General features: G+C 44.1%; 1 protein-coding gene across 1 annotated transcript in view; it reads right to left on the bottom strand.

Moving 5' to 3' along the window:
- LOC116991819 (adhesion G protein-coupled receptor E2-like) overlaps nt 1–19,344 on the bottom strand; it is a 157,268-nt gene that overhangs the window by 23,094 nt on the left and 114,830 nt on the right. Inside the window, exon 9 of the mRNA XM_033050784.1 lies at nt 13,377–13,577. Within this exon, the coding sequence (XP_032906675.1) occupies nt 13,377–13,577 (201 nt within the window). The remainder of the gene's footprint in view (nt 1–13,376; nt 13,578–19,344) is intronic.

Raw genomic sequence — 19,344 nt, 5'->3', positions numbered from 1 at the left:
CGTCCTATAAGGTTTGTCGTTTATATTGATTCACGACTTCCTCATCACCAGACCACAATCAGTCCAGATTGCAACAACACTTGCTCCTCGATGGCCATCAACACAGGGCACCTCAGGGCGGTGAGCTCAGTCCCCTGCTCTACTCACTTATTTCTACTGTGAAATTATTACATGGCAGCCATAACAGCTGTGTAAACACAGAACTTATAGGTAATGCAATAAACCAAAGTTCAATAAATTACAAAAAAACAATATTAGTACGAAACAAAAACTGAAATTACTTGGTGCAGTTCATAGTTTGTAGTGTAGTTGGAGTGTGTAGTATTCAAAAGCCTGGAGGTTGTTGGGAAGAAGCTGTTCCTGAACAGCCTGAGGTCATAGTTTCAGACTCCCAAACCTTTTCCCAATGGGGGAAGTGAAATGAGAGCGTGGCCAGGTGGTGTGGGTTCTTGATGATACTTGCTGCCTCTTTGAGACAACGCCTCCTACAGATCACTTCAATGGTGGGGAGGTTGGTACCCGTGATGGACCAGGCTGTGTTCACCATTATTGTGTTCTCCTTTTCTCCTTCCTTCCTAGGTGTTCAAATTGCCAAACCAGTCCATAACGCAACCAGACAACTTCAGGAAAGCTAGGGATCCATGAACCTGTCTTCATTAACGGGACAACAGAACAAAGAGTCAACAGCAGACACAAAATGCTGGAGTAACTCAGCGGGACAGGCAGCATCTCTGGAGAGAAGGGATAGGTGACATTTCGGGTCGAGACCCTTCTTCAGACTGTGGAACCGAAACTTCACCCATTCCTTCTCGCCAGAGATGCTGCCTGTCCCGCCGAGTTACTCCAGCATTTTGTGGCTACCTTCGATTTAAACCAGCATCTGCAGTCCTTTCCCAGTTTGGCAAAAGAATAAATCAGGGAAGGTAGCGCATCTGTGGATAACAAGGGAAATCAGGGATAGTATCAAAACAAAAGATGAAACATACAAATTAGCCAGAAAAAGCAGCCTACCAGAGGACTAGGAGAAATTCAGAGTCCAGCAGAGGAAGACAAAGGGCTTAATTAGGAAAGGGAAAATATATTATAACAAAAAAACTGGCAGGGAACATAAAAACTGACTGCAAAAGTTTTTATAGATATGTGAAGAGAAAAGATTAGTTAAAACAAATGTAGGTCCCTTGCAGTCAGAAACAGGTGAATTGATCATGGGGAACAAGGACATGGCAGACCAATTGAATAACTACTTTGGTTCACTCTTCACTAAGGAAGACATAAATAATCTGCCGGAAATAGCAAGGGACCTGGGGTCAAATGAGATGGAGGAACTGAGTGAAATCCAGGTTAGCCGGGAAGTGGTGTTAGGTAAATTGAATGGATTAAAGGCCGATAAATCCCCAGGGCCAGATAGGCTGCATCCCAGAGTACTTAAGAAAGTAGCCACAGAAATAGTGGATGCATTAGTGATAATTTTTCAAAACTCTTTTGATTCTGGAGTAGTTCCTGAGGATTGGAGGGTAGCTAATGTAACCCCACTTTTTAAAAAGGGAGTGAGAGAGAAAACAGGGAATTACAGACCAGTTAGTCTAGCATCGGAAGTGGGGAAACTGCTAGTTATTAAAGATGGGATAGCAGCACATTTGTAAAGTGATGAAATCATTGGACAAAGTCAGCATTGATTTATGAAAGGTAAATCATGTCTGACGAATCTTATAGAATTTTTTGAGGATGTAACTAGTAGAGTGGATAAGGGCGAAAAAGTGGATGTGTTATATCTGGACTTTCAGAAGGCTTTCGACAAGGTCCCACATAAGAGATTAGTATACAAACTTAAAGCACACGGTATTGGGGGTTCAGTATTGATGTGGATAGAGAACTGGCTGGTAGACAGGAAGCACATAGTAGGAGTAAACGGGTCCTTTAAAGAATGGCAGGCAGTGACTAGTGGGGTACCGCAAGGCTCAGTGCTGGGACCACAGCTATTTACAATATATATTACTGATTTGGACGAGGGAATTGAATGCAACATCTCCAAGTTTGCGGATGACTTGGCTGCAAGGTGACTTGGATAGGCTGGCTGAGTGGGCAAATGCATGGCAGATGCAGTATAATGTGGATAAATGTGAGGTTATCCACTTTGGTGGCACAAACAGGAAAGTAGACTATTATCTGAATGGTGGCCGATTAGGAAAAGGGGAGATGCAACGAGACCTGGGTGTCATGGTACACCAGTCATTGAAAGTAGGCATGCAGGTGCAGCAGGCAGTGAAGAAAGCAAATGGTATGTTAGCATTCATAGCAAAAGGATTTGAGTATAGGAGCAGGGAGTTTCTACTGCAGTTGTACAGGGTCTTGGTGAGACCACACCTGGAGTATTGCGTACAGTTTTGGTCTCCTAATCTGAGGAAAGACATTCTTGCCATAGAGGGGGTACAGAGAAGGTTCACCAGACTGATTCCTGGGATGTTAGGACTTTCATATGAAGAAAGACTGGATAGACTCGGCTTGTACACGCTAGAATTTAGAAGATGGAGGGGGGATCTTACAGAAACTTTAAAAATTCTTAAGGGGTTGGACAGGCTAGATGCAGGAAGATTGTTCCCGATGTTGGGGAAGTCCAAAACAAGGGGTCACAGTTTAAGGATAAGGGGGAAATCTTTTAGGACCGAGATGAGAAAAATATTTTTCACACAGAGAGTAGTGAATCTCTGGAATTCTCTGCTACAGAAGGTAGTTGAGGCCAGTTCATTGGCTATATTTAAGAGGGAGTTTGATGTGGCCCTTGTGGCTAAAGGTATCAGGGGATATGGAGAGCAGGCAGTTACAGGATACTGAGTTGGATGATCAGCCATGATCATATTGAATGGCGGTGCAGCCTCGAAGGGCCGAATGGCCTACTCCTGCACCTATTTTCTATGTTTCTATGTTTCCTACACAAAGAGTCAACAGCTTCAGGTTCCTGGACGTGTGTATCTGTGAAGGCCCGTCCTGGGCCCAGTGTATTGATGCATCACAATGAAAACTCATCATTGTCTTCACTTCCCCAGTAGATTGAAGAGATTCCCTATGTTGAATACTTTTTTGAATTCTCTTCTCTGGCAGAGAGCACTCTAACATGGAGTTATAGAGTCATACAACATGGAAACAGGGCCTTCGGCCCAATAGCATATTCCAACCAACTTGCTTCATCTGCACTAGTCCCATGAGCCAGTGATAATAGAAAATAGACAATAGGTGCGGGAGTAGGCCATTCGGCCCTTTGAGCCAGCACCACCATTCAGTGTGATCATGGCTGATCATCCACAATCAGTACCCCGTTCTTGCCTTCTCCACATATCCCCTGACTCCGCTATCTTCAAGGGCCCTATCTATCTCACTCTTGAAAGTATACAGAGAACTGGCCTCCACTGCCCTCTGAGGCAGAGAATTCCACACTCACAACTCTGTGTGAAAAAGTGTTTCCTTATCTCCGTTCTAAATGTCTTACCTCTTATTCTTAAACTGTGGACCCTGGTTCTGGAGTCCCCCGACACTGGGAACATGTTTCCTGCCTCTAGCGTGTCTAATCCCTGAATAATCTTATATGTTTCAATAAGATCCCTTCTCATCCTTCTAATTTCCAGAGTATACAAGCCCAGATGTCGCATTCTATCAACAAGGTACAGGATACTGAGTTGGATGATCAGCAATGATCATATTGAATGGCGGTGCAGGCTCGAAGGGCCGAATGGCCTACTCCTGCACCTATTTTCTACGTTTCTATGTTTCTAACATATGACATGGTCGCCAACCCGGGAATTAACCTAATGAACCTACGCTGCTCTCCCTCAATAGCAAGAATGCCCTTCCTCAAATTTGGAGACCAAAACTGCACACAATACGCCAGTCGTGGTCTCACTAGGGCCCTGTACCACTGCAGAAGGACCTCTTTACTCCTATACTCAACTCCTCTTGTTATGAAGGCCAACATGCCATTCGCTTTCTTCACTGCCTGCTGTACCTGCATGCTTACTTTCAGTGACTAATGAACAAGGATCCCCAGATCCCAGTGTATTTTCCCTTTTCTGAACTTGACACCATTTAGGTAATAATCTGCTTTCCTGTTTTTACCACTTCACCCTCCTCTAAATCTTTCCCTTTCATGGCATATAAATGTAGTTATGTTTCCTGCCTCAACTACCTCCTCTGGCAGCTTGTTCCATTTACCCACCATCCTCTGTGTGGAAAAAATTGCCCTTAGGTTCCTATTAAAAGTTTCCCTTCTCACCTTAAACCTATGTCATCTGGTTCTTGATTCCCCTATTCTAGATAAAAGACTATGTGTTCATCCTAATTAAATTCCTTAGTCCACTTACCCAACTGATTATTGACAACCTTATTTACTATATACCACCTATTTTATTGGCATCTTCAAACTTACTAATCATGCCTTGCATATTCTCATACAAATTGTTAATATAAATTACAAACAGAATGAGCCCAGCATCGATCCGTGAGGCACACACTCCCTGCTCATATCCATGAAACCAATTCTATATCCAGTTAGACTCAAAAGGCTGGAGTAACTTAGCGGGTCAAACAGCATTTCTGGAGAAAAGGAATAGGTGACGTTTCGAGTCGAGTCTGAAAAAGGGTCTCGACCCAAAACGTCACCCGAAACGTCACCTATTCTTTTTCTCCAGAAATGCTGTCTGACCCGCCGAGTTACTCCAGGTTTTTGTGTCTATCTTCGGTTTAAACCAGCATCTGCAGTTCCTTCTTACACATTCTATATCCAATTAGCTGGCTCTCCGTGGATCCCACGTTATCGAACCTTCCAGTGAAGCCTACGATGGGGAACCTTACACGAGGCCCAGCTAAAGTCCATAGAGACTATTGATACAACCCTGCCCTCAACCTTTGGTTATTTCATTTAAAAAAATCAATCAAAAACATCCCCCACCTTTCCAAATGCACCTTATCCCTCAAAATCCTCTCCTGTAACTTACCTACCACAGATGTTAACTTCATTGATCTATAGTTCCAAGTTTTTCTTTGCAGCACTTTTTAAATAGTGGCACAACATTAACCACCTTCAAGTCTTCTGGCACCTCACCCTTGTCTAATGATGATTTATATATCTTAGCCAGGGCTCTTGCGATTTAATCTTCAGCTTCCCACTGTATCCTTGTATATATCTGATTAGGACCTGGACCTTCATACGTCATAGGATGTTTAGCCCTTCCTTGACTGTAATGCAAACTGTCCATTAAGTTTCAAAGCTCCCAAGTGTTCATAAAACACAGATCAGTGCAGCACAAGGACAGGCCCTTCATTCCACTATGTCTTTGCTGAGCATGATGCCAAGACTATCCCTTATCTACCTGCGCATAATCCACATCCCTCCATTCCTTGCATATCCATATCTCTAGTCAAAAGCCTCATAAATGCCACTATTCTATCTGCCACAACCACCAACCCTGGCAGTGCATTCCAGGCACTAACCACCCTCCGTGTAAAACAAAAGCTGCCCAGTGGATCTGCTTTAAATTTTGCCCTTTCACCTTAAAGCAATGCTCTCTCGTATTTGATTTCATTCATCCAGGGGAAAAGGTTCTGACTGCCTGCCCTATCTATGCCTCTCATAATTTTATGTACATCCATCAGGTTTTCCCGCAGCCTCGGCATTCCAGAGAAAACAATCCAAGTCTGTCCAACCTCTCCATGTAGCCCCTAATCCTGGCAACAATCTGGTAAACTTCCTCTGCCCCCTTTCCAAAGCCTCCACATCCTTCCTGCAATAGGGTGACCAGAACTGCACACAATATTCTAAATGTGGCCTCACCAAAGTCCTATGAACTGGTGGGGGGGCGCCGTCCTGTATGGGTACGGCTGCCCAGCCTGCAGCTGTCCATTTTCTCATCTCTTTTTTTAATTTTTAGTGAGTCAAGTGTTTTGTTTTTGGAGGTCTATTATTTTTTATGTGGGGGGTGGGGGGGTGAGGGGGAAACTGCTTTCAGGGTCCCTACCCGGTCGAAGAGGCGGCTTCCTCCGTCGACCCATCCTCATTTTTATGTTTAAATTTCTTTATTATTGTTATGTTGTATTCTTTTTAATATGCTGCAATGGCAATCCGCATTTCACTTCACCAATTGGTGTATGTGACAAATAAAGAACCTTGGAACCTTTTGAACCTTTGAACCTGTACCATGATTTCCTGACTCTTATACTCAAGCAGCTGATTGGCTTGTATCCTGGGTAAGGCTTTATTGTATTCGGATAAGGGGGAGAATGAGGGCCAGGGCAGTTTACTGTTCTGGATGTCAGATGTGGGAGGTCGTGGAGTCTGAGTGCCCTCCAGACGTCCACATCTGCGCCAGGTGCGTCGAGATGGGGCTCCTAAGGGACCGTGTTAGGAACCTGGAACAGCAACTCGATGACCTCTGTCTGCTCAGGGAGAGCGAGGAGGTCATAGATAGGAGTTACAGGGAGGTGGTCACTCCAAGACCACGGGAGACAGAAAACTGGGTCACAGTTAGGAAGGGCAACGGGCAGAGGCAGGGACTGGTGAGTACCCCGGTGGCTGTACACCTTGAAAATAAGTACTCATGTTTGAGTAAGGGTGGGGGAGACAGCCTACCTGGGGGCAGCGACAGCGGCCGGGCCTCTGGCATAAAGACCGGTCCTGTTGCTCAGAAGGGTAAGGAAAAGAAGAGGAGGGCAATTGTAATAGGGGACTCTATAGTCAGGGGGTCAGATAGGCGATTCGGTGGACGCAGACAAGAGACCCGGATGGTAGTTTGCCTCCCTGGTGCTAGGGTCAGGGATGTGTCTGAACGGGTCCAAGAAATCCTGAAATGGGAGGAGAGGAACCTGAAGTTGTGGTGCATATAGGTACCAACGACATAGATAAAAAAGGAGAAGAGGTCCTGAAAGAAGAATTTAGGGAGTTAGGTAGAGAGTTAAGGAGAAGGACTGCAAAGGTAACAATCTCAGGATTACTGCCTGTGCCACGCGACAGTGAGAGTAGGAATGGAGCGAGGTGGAGGATAAATGAGTGGATGAGGGACTGGTGCAGTGGGTATGGATTCAAGTTTCTGGATCATTGGGACCTCTTTTGGGGAAGGTGCGACCTGTACAGAAAGGACGGGTTGCACTTGAACTCAAGGGGGACCAATATCCTGGCGGGGAGATTTGCAAAGGCTACTGGGGAGACTTTAAACTAGTATGGTTGGGGGGAGGGACTCAAATTGGGAAAGCTAGCAGTCAATGTGTGAGGCAGGAGGCAGAGAATGGTAGCACTCTGACCCAAAATGTAGGGGAGAGTGAAGAAAAAGACAATAAACAGAGAATAAGAGAGGGTGGGTTTCTTAAATGTGTATATTTTAATGCTAGGAGCATTGTAAGAAAGGTGGATGAACTTAGAGCCTGGATTGACACCTGGAAGTATGATGTTGTGGCGATCAGTGAAACATGGTTGCAGGAGGGCTGTGATTGGAAACTAAATATTCCAGGATTTCGTTGCTTCAGGTGTGATAGAATTGGAGGGGCAAGAGGTGGAGGTGTTGCATTGCTTATCAGGGAAGATATTACAGCTTTGGCAGGATAGATTAGAGGGCTCGTCTAGGGAGGCTATTTGGGTGGAACTGAGAAATGGGAAAGGGGTAGCAACACTTATAGGGGTGTATTATAGACCGCCAAATGGGGAGCGAGAATTGGAAGAGCAAATATGTAAGGAGATTGCAGATATTAATAGTAAGCACAAGGTAGTGATTGTGGGAGATTTCAATTTTCCACACATAGACTGGGAAACACATTCTGTAAATGGGCTGGATGGGTTGGAGTTTGTAAAATGTGTGCAGGATAGTTTTTTGCAGCAATACATAGAAGTAACTACTAGAGAAGGGGCGGTGCTGGACCACCTGTTAGGAAATGGGACGGGTCAGGTGGCAGAGGTATGCGTTGGGGAACAGTTCCGGACCAGTGATCACAATACCATTAGTTTCAATATAATTATGGAGAGGGTCAGAACTGGACCTAGGGTTGAGATTTTTGATTGGAGAAAGGCTAACTTTGAGGAGATGCGAAAGGATTTAAAAGGAGTAAATTGGGACATTTTGTTTTATGGGAAAGATGTGGAAGAGAAATGGAGTACATTTAAAGGTGAAATTTTAAGAGTACAGAATCTTTATGTCCCTGTTCGGTTGAAAGGAAATAGTAAAAATCGGAAAGAGCCATGGTTTTCAAGGGAAATTGGACACTGGTTCGGAAAAAGAGGGAGATCCTACAATAATTATAGGCAGCATGGAGTAAATGAGGTGCTTGAGGAGTATAAAGAATGTAAAAAGAATCTTAAGAAAGAAATTAGAAAAGCTAAAAGAAGATATGAGGTTGCTTTGGCAAGTAAGGTGAAAGTAAACCCAAAGGGTTTCTACAGCTATATTAATAGCAAAAGGATAACGAGGGATAAAATTGGTCCATTAGAGAGTCAGAGTGGAAAGCTATCTGCAGAGCCAAAAGAGATGGGGGAGATATTGAACAATTTCTTTTCTTCGGTATTCACCAAGGAGAAGGATATTGAATTATGTGAGGTAAGGGAAACAAGTAGAGTAGCTATGGAAACTATGAGATTCAAAGAAGAGGAAGTACTGACACTTTTGAGAAATATAAAAGTGGATAAGTCTCCAGGTCCGGACAGGATATTCCCTAGGACATTGAGGGAAGTTAGTGTAGAAATAGCAGGGGCTATGACAGAAATATTTCAAATGTCATTAGAAACGGGAATAGTGCCGGAGGATTGGCGTACTGCGCATGTTGTTCCATTGTTTATAAAGGGGTCTAAGAGTAAACCTAGCAATTATAGACCTGTTAGTTTGACGTCAGTGGTGGGCAAATTAATGGAAAGGATACTTAGAGATAATATATATAAGCATCTGGATAAACAGGGTCTGACTAGGAACAGTCAACATGGATTTGTGCCTGGAAGGTCATGTTTGACTAATCTTCTTGAATTGTTTGAAGAGGTTACTTGGGAAATTGATGAGGGTAAAGGAGTGGATGTTGTATATATGGACTTCAGTAAGGCCTTTGACAAGGTTCCTCATGGAAGGTTGGTTAAGAAGGTTCAATGGTTGGGTATTAATGGTGGAGTAGCAAGATGGATTCAACAGTGGCTGAATGGGAGATGCCAGAGAATAATGGTGGATGGTTGTTTGTCAGGTTGGAGGCTAGTGACTAGTGGGGTGCCACAGGGATCTGTGTTGGGTCCACTGTTGTTTGTCATGTACATCAATGATCTGGATGATGGTGTGGTAAATTGGATTAATAAGTATGCAGATGATACTAAGATAGGTGGGGTTGTGGATAATGAAGTAGATTTTCAAAGTCTACAGAGAGATTTATGCCAGTTGGAAGAGTGGACTGAAAGATGGCAGATGGAGTTTAATGCTGATAAGTGTGAGGTGCTACATCTTGGCAGGACAAATCAAAATAGGACGTACATGGTAAATGGTAGGGAATTGAAGAATGCAGGTGAACAGAGGGATCTGGGAATAACTGTGCACAGTTCCCTGAAAGTGGAATCTCATGTAGATAGGGTGGTAAAGAAAGCTTTTGGTGTGCTGGCCTTTATAAATCAGAGCATTGAGTATAGAAGTTGGGATGTAATGTTAAAATCGTACAAGGCATTGGTGAGGCCAATTCTGGAGTATGGGGTACAATTTTGGTCGCCTAATTATAGGAAGGATGTCAACAAAATAGAGAGAGTACAGAGGAGACTTACTAGAATGTTGCCTGGGTTTCAGCAACTAAGTTACAGAGAGAGGTTGAACAAGTTAGGGCTTTATTCTTTGGAGCGCAGAAGGTTAAGGGGGGACTTGATAGAGATCTTTAAAATGATGAGAGGGATAGACAGAGTTGACGTGGATAAGCTTTTCCCACTGAGAGTAGGGAAGATTCAAACAAGGGGACATGACTTGAGAATTAAGGGACAGAAGTTTAGGGGTAACATGAGGGGGAACTTCTTTACTCAGAGAGTGGTGGCTGTGTGGAATGAGCTTCCAGTGAAGGTGGTGGAGGCAGGTTCGTTTTTATCATTTAAAAATAAATTGGATAGTTATATGGACGGGAAAGGAATGGAGGGTTATGGTCTGAGCGCAGGTATATGGGACTAGGGGAGAATACGTGTTCGGCACGGACTAGAAGGGTCGAGATGGCCTGTTTCCGTGCTGTAATTGTTATATGTTATATGGTTATATGGTTGTAATGCCCTGACCTATGAGGAGGTGACAAACGTGGTCGATAAGGTCAGGGTGGTGGATGTTGTCTACAAGGATTTTAGTAAGGTGAACTTGTACTTGGGCATTGTCTTCAGTTTAGGAAAGATTTCATAAAGCTGACACAAGATAGCAAAGTTGGTTTATGAGGATGTTGTTGGGACCCAAGAGCTCTCTAGAGCTACAGAGAGAGTTGGGCAGGCTAGGACCTTAATCCTTTGAGCATAGGAGGCTGACGGATGATTTTACAGAGATGTATAAAGTCATGGGGAGTAGATGGAGTGAATGTTTAGTTGACTTTAGAGAAACGGCATGGAAACAGGCCCTTCAGCTCACCGAGTCCACATCGATCATCGATCATCCCTACGCTAGTCCTACACACTAGGTGGAATTTACAGAAGCCAATCACGAACGTCTTTGGAATGTAGTTGGAAAGTGGAGCACCCACGCGGTCACAGGGAAAACGTACAAACTCCACAGAGAGAGCACTCGTTGTCAGGATTGAACCTGGGTTTCGGCGCTGTGAGGCAACAGCTCTAACGCTGCACCATTGTGCTACCCCTGCACAGTGTTTTTCCCATCAGGCATTTAACAACTAGAGAGCTTAGGTTTAAGGAGGGATGGGAAAGAGTTAATAGGAAACTGAGGGACAATGCTTTCACACAGATGGTGCTGGGTATATGGAACAAACTGCCAGAGGAAGTGGTGAGGCAGCATTTATGAAGCTCAATGTCCTTTCATAACTGTGCTGGGTTGTAGCAGGCACATGCTGCTCACCACAGTTCAGTACAATATGGGCGAGGACAACTTTCTCTCACTTGCCTTCTCTATCTCTACAGCTGAGTTGGTTTGTGCGCACGTGTGGTTTTCACCAGTTCTGCTCTGACATTTCTATATCTATGGTCTATTTTGAGAGACGGAGAAAGTGATGTTATCATCCTGGGTGGACCAAACCATACACTAAATAAAGCTTGCTACTTGCTGTATAATCTTACAGATCTCTTCGAGAATGCAGAAAAAAAGGAAATAACAAGATGTACTGAACCAGATCCTTTTATGATTCAGCATGTTGCAGAAGGACAACACATATGTAGTACTGCTGATGTATAGAAACATCTCTGAATCACTCACAGTAGAATGAAAGAAGTTCAACAATGTTTCTCACAGATTTTGGGACAGTTCAAGTAATGGAGTCGTAGACTCGTACAGCACTGAAACTGGCCCTTCAGCCCAACTTGCCCATGACCACCCAGTTGTCCTATCTGCACTTGTCTCACTTGCTCACATTTGGCCTATATCCCTGGAAAGCTTTCCTATCCAGGTATCTGTCTAAATTTTGTTCAAATGTTGTTACAGTATCTGCCTCAACTACCCCTCTGGCAGTCCGCTCCATATATCTACCTCCGTCTGTATGAAAAAGTTGCCTTCCAGATTTCTATTAAATGCCCATCTAATCTGAAAATGTTGTCCACTGGTTTTTGATTCCACTACTCTGGAGAAAAGACTCTGTGCATTCACCTCTATTTCCCCCATGATCTTATACACCTCCATAAGATCACCCCTCAGCCTCCTGCGTTCCAAGGAATCAAATCCGAGCCAGCCTAACCTCACTCCATAGCTCAGGCCTCCGTCCTGGCATCATCCTTATAAATCCTCTCTGCACTCTTTCCACCTTAACGACATTGATCCTATGCTGACAAAAACTGAACACAACTCTCCAAATGTGGCCACACCAACATCTTGTACAATTGTAATATAGACACTGTCCCCTACAGCCAATTTATCCATAAATCAGCTCCCAAGAGGAGGCTTCCCATCCTAGGACATCCGAGATGTCCTCTTTCTGTAGTAAATGTGGATTCCCCCTGCTGTCATAGACAGATCCCTCACCTGCGCCTCCTCAGTGTCCCCGAGTTTTGCTCTTGCGTCCCCTTCCCCCCAAACGGAACAAGAATAGAGTTTCCCTGGTCCTCACCTTTCACCCCACCAGCTTCCATATCCAACATTTATTTTTCTGACATTTCCACCACCTCCAATGTGATCCCATCAGTAGTTACATCTTCCCATCTCCACCCCTTTCTGCCTTCCAGAGAGACAGCTCCCTCTTCTATTCCTTGGTTCACTCATCCCTTCCCACCCAAATCACCCGCTTCCCAGGTACCTTCCCCTGTAACCGCAGGAGATGTAACACCTGTCCCTGTAGCTCTTCCCTCACATCAACCCAGGACCCCAGCAACCCTTCCAGTTGAGATGAAGTTGGGTCACGTGACCAACCTCATCTTCTGTGCGTAGGAAGGAACTGCAAATGCTGATTTGAACCGAAGATATACACAAAAACATCACCCATTTCTTCTCTCCAGAGATGCTGCCTGTCCTGCTGAGTTACTCCAGCTTTTTGTGTCTCATCCTCTGTGTTCCAGATGTGGCCTCCTTTACATTGGCGAGACCAAGTGTAGAATCGGCCGACTGTTTCGCTGAACACTTACGCTCGTACTAAACCATGGCCAACTGGATTTCCCGGTTGCTAACCATTTTAACTCCCCTTCTTGTTCCTACAGTAACCTTTCTGTTCTGGGCCTCCTCTATCGCCATCTGGTTCTTGATTCCATTATTCTAGATAAAATACTATGTACTCATCCTAATTAAACTCCATTAATCATTCCTTGGTACACTTACCCGGCTGATTATTGACAACCTTATTTACTATCTATGATACCACCTATTTTAATGGCATCTTCAAACTTACTAATCATGCCTTGCATATTCTCATACAAATTGTTCATATAAACTTCTTCAGACTGGTCTCAACCTGAAATGTTACCTATTCCTTCTCCCCAAATATGCTGCCTGTCCCGCTGAGTTACTCCAGCTTTTTGTGTCTATCTTACGTTGAAACCAGCATCTGCAGTTCCTTCTTACACACTAATGGATTGGTACATTGGGTTGTACATTGGATGATGCATTGGATTATACACTGGGCCATTACACTGTCGGCGCCAAACAGTAGCATGTGTTGAGTGCAGTAATGAACAGTGATGTGGCTCACTGCCCATCTTGGTGTTGTGCACCAAGGTCTGTTCCTGAGTGAGGTCAACGGGAGAAGTGGTCACCATTATCTTCACCTACCCGATATTCGGTCTTGTCCATTCCAAAGATGAGCAGCAGTTCTGCCAAAAAGAGGCTGATGCACAGGTGAGTGTGGATGGTGGTCCTGATACTTTTAAGGGCCCGACACAGGGTGAAGGTGAGGACTGACAGCGCAAGGCAAACCAGAGAGACAATAACGCCGACCAGAGTGATCAGATGTAGATTGTGAGCATCATTCCCCTGAGGAGAAAAGAGCCATTGTAAATGAGAGCAATGTTTGAGGCATTCACAGACACATGAACAGTGGGGATGGCTGGTTACAGACCACATGTGGGGGATGTGTGCTTTAAATTGCTATCACGATCGGCACTGACTTTGTATCTGCAGAACCTGTTTCTGCACTGTTCTAAATTCTATTTTCATGAAATCCATTCATACAAATTTCATCCTTGAAATCATACCTGAAAAATAGCCAAGGTTAACAGATATAAGAATGAATGAATCTTTTCCAAGCTGTAAGTCTGCAATGAGGGTGCATTCAAGTCAGTTCTTGGATTAGGCTAGTTGGAATTTATATTAATGACCTGGGGGCGAGGACTCAGTGTCATGTTTGCCGATAAGATTATAATAGATTTTAGTTTTGTTTAGAGATACAGCATGGAAACAGGCACTTCAGCCCACCGAGTCTGCGCCGACCAGCGATCCCCGCACATTAATACTATCCTACACATACTAGCGACAATTTACACTTATACCAACTATACAAACCCAAGACAATTAACTTGCAAACCTGTACGGCTTTGTAGTGTGGGAGGAAACCGAAACTCGGAGTAAGCCCATGTGGTCACGGGGAGAACGTACAAACCCCGAACAGACTGCACCATAGTCAGGATCGAACCCGTGACTCTGGTGTTGCAAGCGCTGTAAGGCAGCAACTCTATCGCTGCACCACCGTGACGCAGATGAAATAAGATGCTGAATTATGTTTGGACTCTGCAGCAGGAGAGACTCCAGGATGGTGTGTTACCTCCCTGGTATTAGGACAGGACGTCTCGGAGCGGCTGCACCACATCCTCAAGAGGGGAAGCAGCCGGATGTTGTTGTGCATATTGGCACATACGTCGGAAGAGGAAGGAGGTTCTGCAACAAGAATTTACGGAATAGGGTAGAAGACTGAAAAGTAGTGCCTGCAGGATAGTGATCTCAGGATTGCCTCCAGTACCACGTGCTAGTTAAGGTAAGAATAAGAAGACAGGGGAAATGAATATGTGGTTGAGGAGTTTGTGAAGGGGGCAGGGATTCTGGATAATTGGGATTTCTTCCGGGGCAGGGTTGCAAAAAGGGGTAGGGTTGCACATAATATAGGGGACGGGTTGCACCTAAACGTAACCAACATCCCAGCGGGAAGGTTTGCTATTGCTACACGGGAGGGTTTAATCTGGATTGGCAGGTGGGTGGGATCTCGTGCAGGACATGACACTGAGAGGCTAGAAGTTGGTATGGTGGATGGTGTGGGAAAGGTTAGTGGGCAGAATAGGTAGGAGAGCGAGGAAGGAAGGTTGGTTTAAACTGCGCGTATCTTATTGCAAAGATCCTGATGGGTAAGACAGATGAGCTTAGGGCATGGATAGGTACGAGTGACTGGGACGTTGTAGCCATGACTGAAACCTGATTAAGGGAGGGGCAGGACTCGCAGCTCAATAATCTGGGGTAAAGGAGCTTCAGGAGAGACAGGGGTGAGGAGAAAAGAAGGGGATTGCATTGTTGGTAAAGGAAGATGTCACGGCTGTGTTGAGAGGTGACATTATTGACAGTTCATGTTGTGAGGCTATACGGGTGGAGCTGAGGAACAAGAAAGGGATGATCACCTTGTTGGGGGTGTACTACAGACGCCGAATAGTCAACAGGAATTAGAAGAACAAATGTGCCGGGAGATTGCAGGCAGCTGCAGGTCAAATAAGGTTGTTGTAGGAGGGGATTTCAACTTTCCCAATAGAGATTTGGAAAATCATAGCGTGAAGGGTTCAGATGGGGTGCAATTCCTCAAAACTGTTCAGGAGGTTTCTTAAGCAGTATGTGGAGGCCCCTACACGTGAGAGGGCAATGCTGGATCTAGTATTGGGAAATTGGGAAGGGCACGTTAATGAGGTGTGTGTGGAGGAGCCTTTTGGGACCAGTGATCTCATTTCGATTAGGTTTAAGATAGTTATATGGATAGGGACGGAGAGGGTCACGTGTTTAAATGCTCAACTGGGTTAAGGCCAATTTGAGGGTATGAGAGAAGGTCTCGCTCAGGTTAACTGGAGCAGGTTATTAGATGGGGAAGGAACATCAGCCAAGTGGGATGTTTTTAAACGTGAACTGAAGAAAGCTCAGGATGTGTACGTCCCCATTAGAGTGAAGGACAAAGCAGGCAAACATAAGAAAGCTTGGCTGACGAGGGAAATTGAGACATTAGTCAAAAACAAGAAGGATGCATGGGACATGTATAGGCAGCTGGGATCAAGTGCATCCCTGGAGGGGAGAGAGTGGGACCTCTCAGGAATCAAAGCGGTCACCTCTGTGTGGAGCCACAGGAGATGGGCAAGGCCCTCAATGAGTATTTCTCCTCTGTATTTCCGAGGAGAAAGACAGTAGGACCTAGGAAATTGGAGCAGTGACTGGAAGTGTCTTGAGAGCAGTCAGGATTACTGTCGAAGAAGTACTGAAGGTACCGTCGTGTTTGAAGGCAGACAAATCTCCAGGGCCTGATCTGATATATCTGAGGACATTGTGGGAAACTAGAGAGAACATTGCAGGAGCCCTGGTTGAAATTTTACGAGTTGTCCTTAAATACAAGAGAGGTGCCGGAAGACTGAAGGGTGGCAAATGTTTTACCTCTTTTCAAGAAGGGCTGCAGGGAAAATGCTGGGAACTATAGGCCAGTGAGCTTAACATCTATAATTGGTTAGTTACTGGAGAGTATTCTGAAGGACAGGATATACAGGCATTTGGATGGGCAAGGGTCGATTAGGGATTGTCAGCATGGGTTTGTATGTGGGAGATTGTGTCTCACAAATCTGATTGATTTTTTTGAAAATGTGACCAAAAAGGTTGATGAAGGCCGAGCTGTAGATGTTGTGTGCATGGACTTCAGTAATTGTGTGCATGGACTTCATGGAACTTGCCATCTACATCAAGATGAGAACATACAGGGCATGATTTGCTGATGATACAAAAGTTAGCGGTTTTGCAGATAGTGAAGATGGTTGTGAACGATTGCAGCAGGATCTAGATCGATTGGCCAAGTGGGCAGAGGAATGGTTGATAGAATATAATACGGAGAAATGTGAAGTGTTGCATTTTGGGACATCGAACAAGGGCAGGACCAACACAATAAATGGTAGGTCTCTGGTTAGTGTTGTAGAGCAGAGGGATCAAGGAGTACAGGTGCATGGTTCCTTGAGGGTTGACTCGCAGGTAGATGTGGTCAAAAAGGCTTTTGGCACTTTGGCCTGCATCAGTCAGAGTATTGAGTATAGAAGTTGGGAGGTCATGTTGCAGTTGTTTAAGACGTTGGTGAGGCCGCATTTTGAATATTGTGTTCAGTTCTGGGCACCATGTTATAGGAAAGATATTGTCAAGCTTGAATTGGTTCAGAAAAGATTTATGTTGCCAGGAATAGAGGGTGTGAACTATAGGGAGAGGTTGAGTAGGCTTGTTCTTTATTCCATGAAGCCCAGGTGGATAAGGGGTGATCTTATAGAGGTGTATAAGAGGGGAATAGATCGGGCAGATGCACAGAGTCTTTTGCCCAGCGTAGGGGAATCAAGGACCAGTGGACATAGGTTCAAGATGAAGAGGAAAAGATTTAATATGAATCAGAGGGGTACCTTTTTCACACAAAGGGTGGTCGGGGTATGGAACAACCTGCCAGAGGAGGTAGTTGAAGCTGGGATTATCCCATCGTTTAAGAAACTGTTTGACAAGTACATGGAAAGGACAGGTTTGGAGGGATATGGACCGTTTCCACACTGTATCACTCTTTGACACTTTGAATCTATGACTCTACAGAGAGAATGAAGAACCAAAAGTTAGGAAATGGAGTTTAATGTGGAAAGTGTGAGGTCATGCACTGGAAGAGGAATTCAAAAGTAGAACATTATCTAAATGAAGGAGAGTTGCAAATGAGGCATAGATAGGTATTGTGAGCACTTCGGGTCCAGTGATCACAATACCATTAGTTTCAATATAATTAGGGAGAGGGTCAGAACTGGACCTAGGGTTGAGATTTTTGATTGGAGAAAGGCTAACTTTGATGAGATGCGAAATGATTTAAAAGGAGTAAACTGGGACATTTTGTTTTATGGGAAGGATGTAGAAGAGAAATGGAGGACATTTAAAGGGGAAATTTTAAGAGTACAAAATCTTTATGTTCCTGTTCGGTTGAAAGGAAACAGTAAAAATTGGAAAGAGCCCTGGTTTTCAAGGGAAATTGGACATCTTGTTCGGAAAAAGAGGGAGATCTACAATAATTATAGGCAGCATGAAGTAAATGAGGTGCTTGAGGAGTATAAGGAATGTAAAAAGAATCTTAAGAAAGAAATTAGAAAAGCTAAAAGAAGACATGAGATTGCTTTGGCAAGTAAGGTGAAAGTAAATCCAAAGGGTTTCTACAGCTATATTAATAGCAAAAGGATAACGAGGGATAAAATTGGTCCATTGGAGAGACAGAGTGGACAGCTATCTGCAGAGCCAAAAGAGATGGGGGAGATATTGAACAATTTATTTTCTTCGGTATTCACCAAGGAGAAGGATATTGAATTATGTGAGGTAAGGGAAACTAGTAGAGTAGCTATGGATACTATGAGTTTCAAAGTAAAAGAAGTACTGACACTTTTGAAAAATATAAAAGTGGATAAGTCTCCAGGTCCTGACAGGATATTCCCTAGGACATTGAGGAAAGTTAGTGTAGAAATAGCCGGGGCTATGCCAGAAATATTTCAAATGTCATTAGAAACGGGAATAGTCCCCGAAGATTGGCGTACTGCGCATGTTGTTCCATTGTTTAAAAAGGGTTCTAAGAGTAAACCTAGCAATTATAGACCTGTTAGTTTGACTTCAGTGGTGGGCAAATTAATGGAAAAGATACTTAGAGATAATATATATAAGCATCTGGATAAACGGGGTCTGATTATGAACAGTCAGCATGGATTTGTGCCTGGAAGGTCATGTTTGACTAATCTTCTTGAATTTTTTGAAGAGGTTACTAGGGAAATTGACGAGGGTAAAGCAGTGGATGTTGTCTATATGGACTTTAGTAAGGCCTTTGACAAGGTTCCTCATGGAAGGTTGGTTAAGAAGGTTCAACTGTTGGGTATAAATGCAGGAGAAGCAAGATGGATTCAACAGTGGTTGAATGGGAGAAGCCAGAGGGTAATGGTGAATGGTTGTGTGTCGGGTTGGAGGCAGGTGACTAGTGGGGTGCCTCAGGGATCTGTGTTGGGTCCTTTGTTGTTTGACATGTACATCAATGATCTGGATGAAGGTGTGGCAAATTGGATTAGTAAGTATGCAGATGATACCAAGATAGGGGGTGTTGTGGATAATGAAGAGGATTTCCAAAGTCTACAGAGTGATTTAGGCCATTGGGAAGAATGGGCTGAAAGATGGCAAATGGAGTTTAATGCTGATAAATGTGAGGTGCTACACCTTGGCAGGACAAATCAAAATAGGACATACATGGTAAATGGTAGGGAATTGAAGAATACAGTTGAACAGAGGGATCTGGGAATAACCGTGCATAGTTCCTTGAAGGTGGAATCTCATATAGATAGGGTGGTAAAGAAAGCTTTTGGTATGCTAGCCTTTATAAATCAGAGCATTGAGTATAGAAGCTGGAATGTAATGTTAAAATTGTACAAGGAATTGGTGAGACCAAATCTGGAGTATGGTGTACAATTTAGGTCGCCCAATTATAGGAAGGATGTCAACAAAATAGAGAGAGTACAGAGGAGATTTACTAGAA

Source organism: Amblyraja radiata, chromosome 35 (genome assembly GCF_010909765.2).
Source record: "Amblyraja radiata isolate CabotCenter1 chromosome 35, sAmbRad1.1.pri, whole genome shotgun sequence".
In the NCBI taxonomy this organism is placed as follows: Eukaryota; Metazoa; Chordata; class Chondrichthyes; order Rajiformes; family Rajidae; genus Amblyraja; species Amblyraja radiata.
Note: the sequence above shows the minus strand (reverse complement) of the source record. Positions and strands in the feature narration are given on the sequence as shown.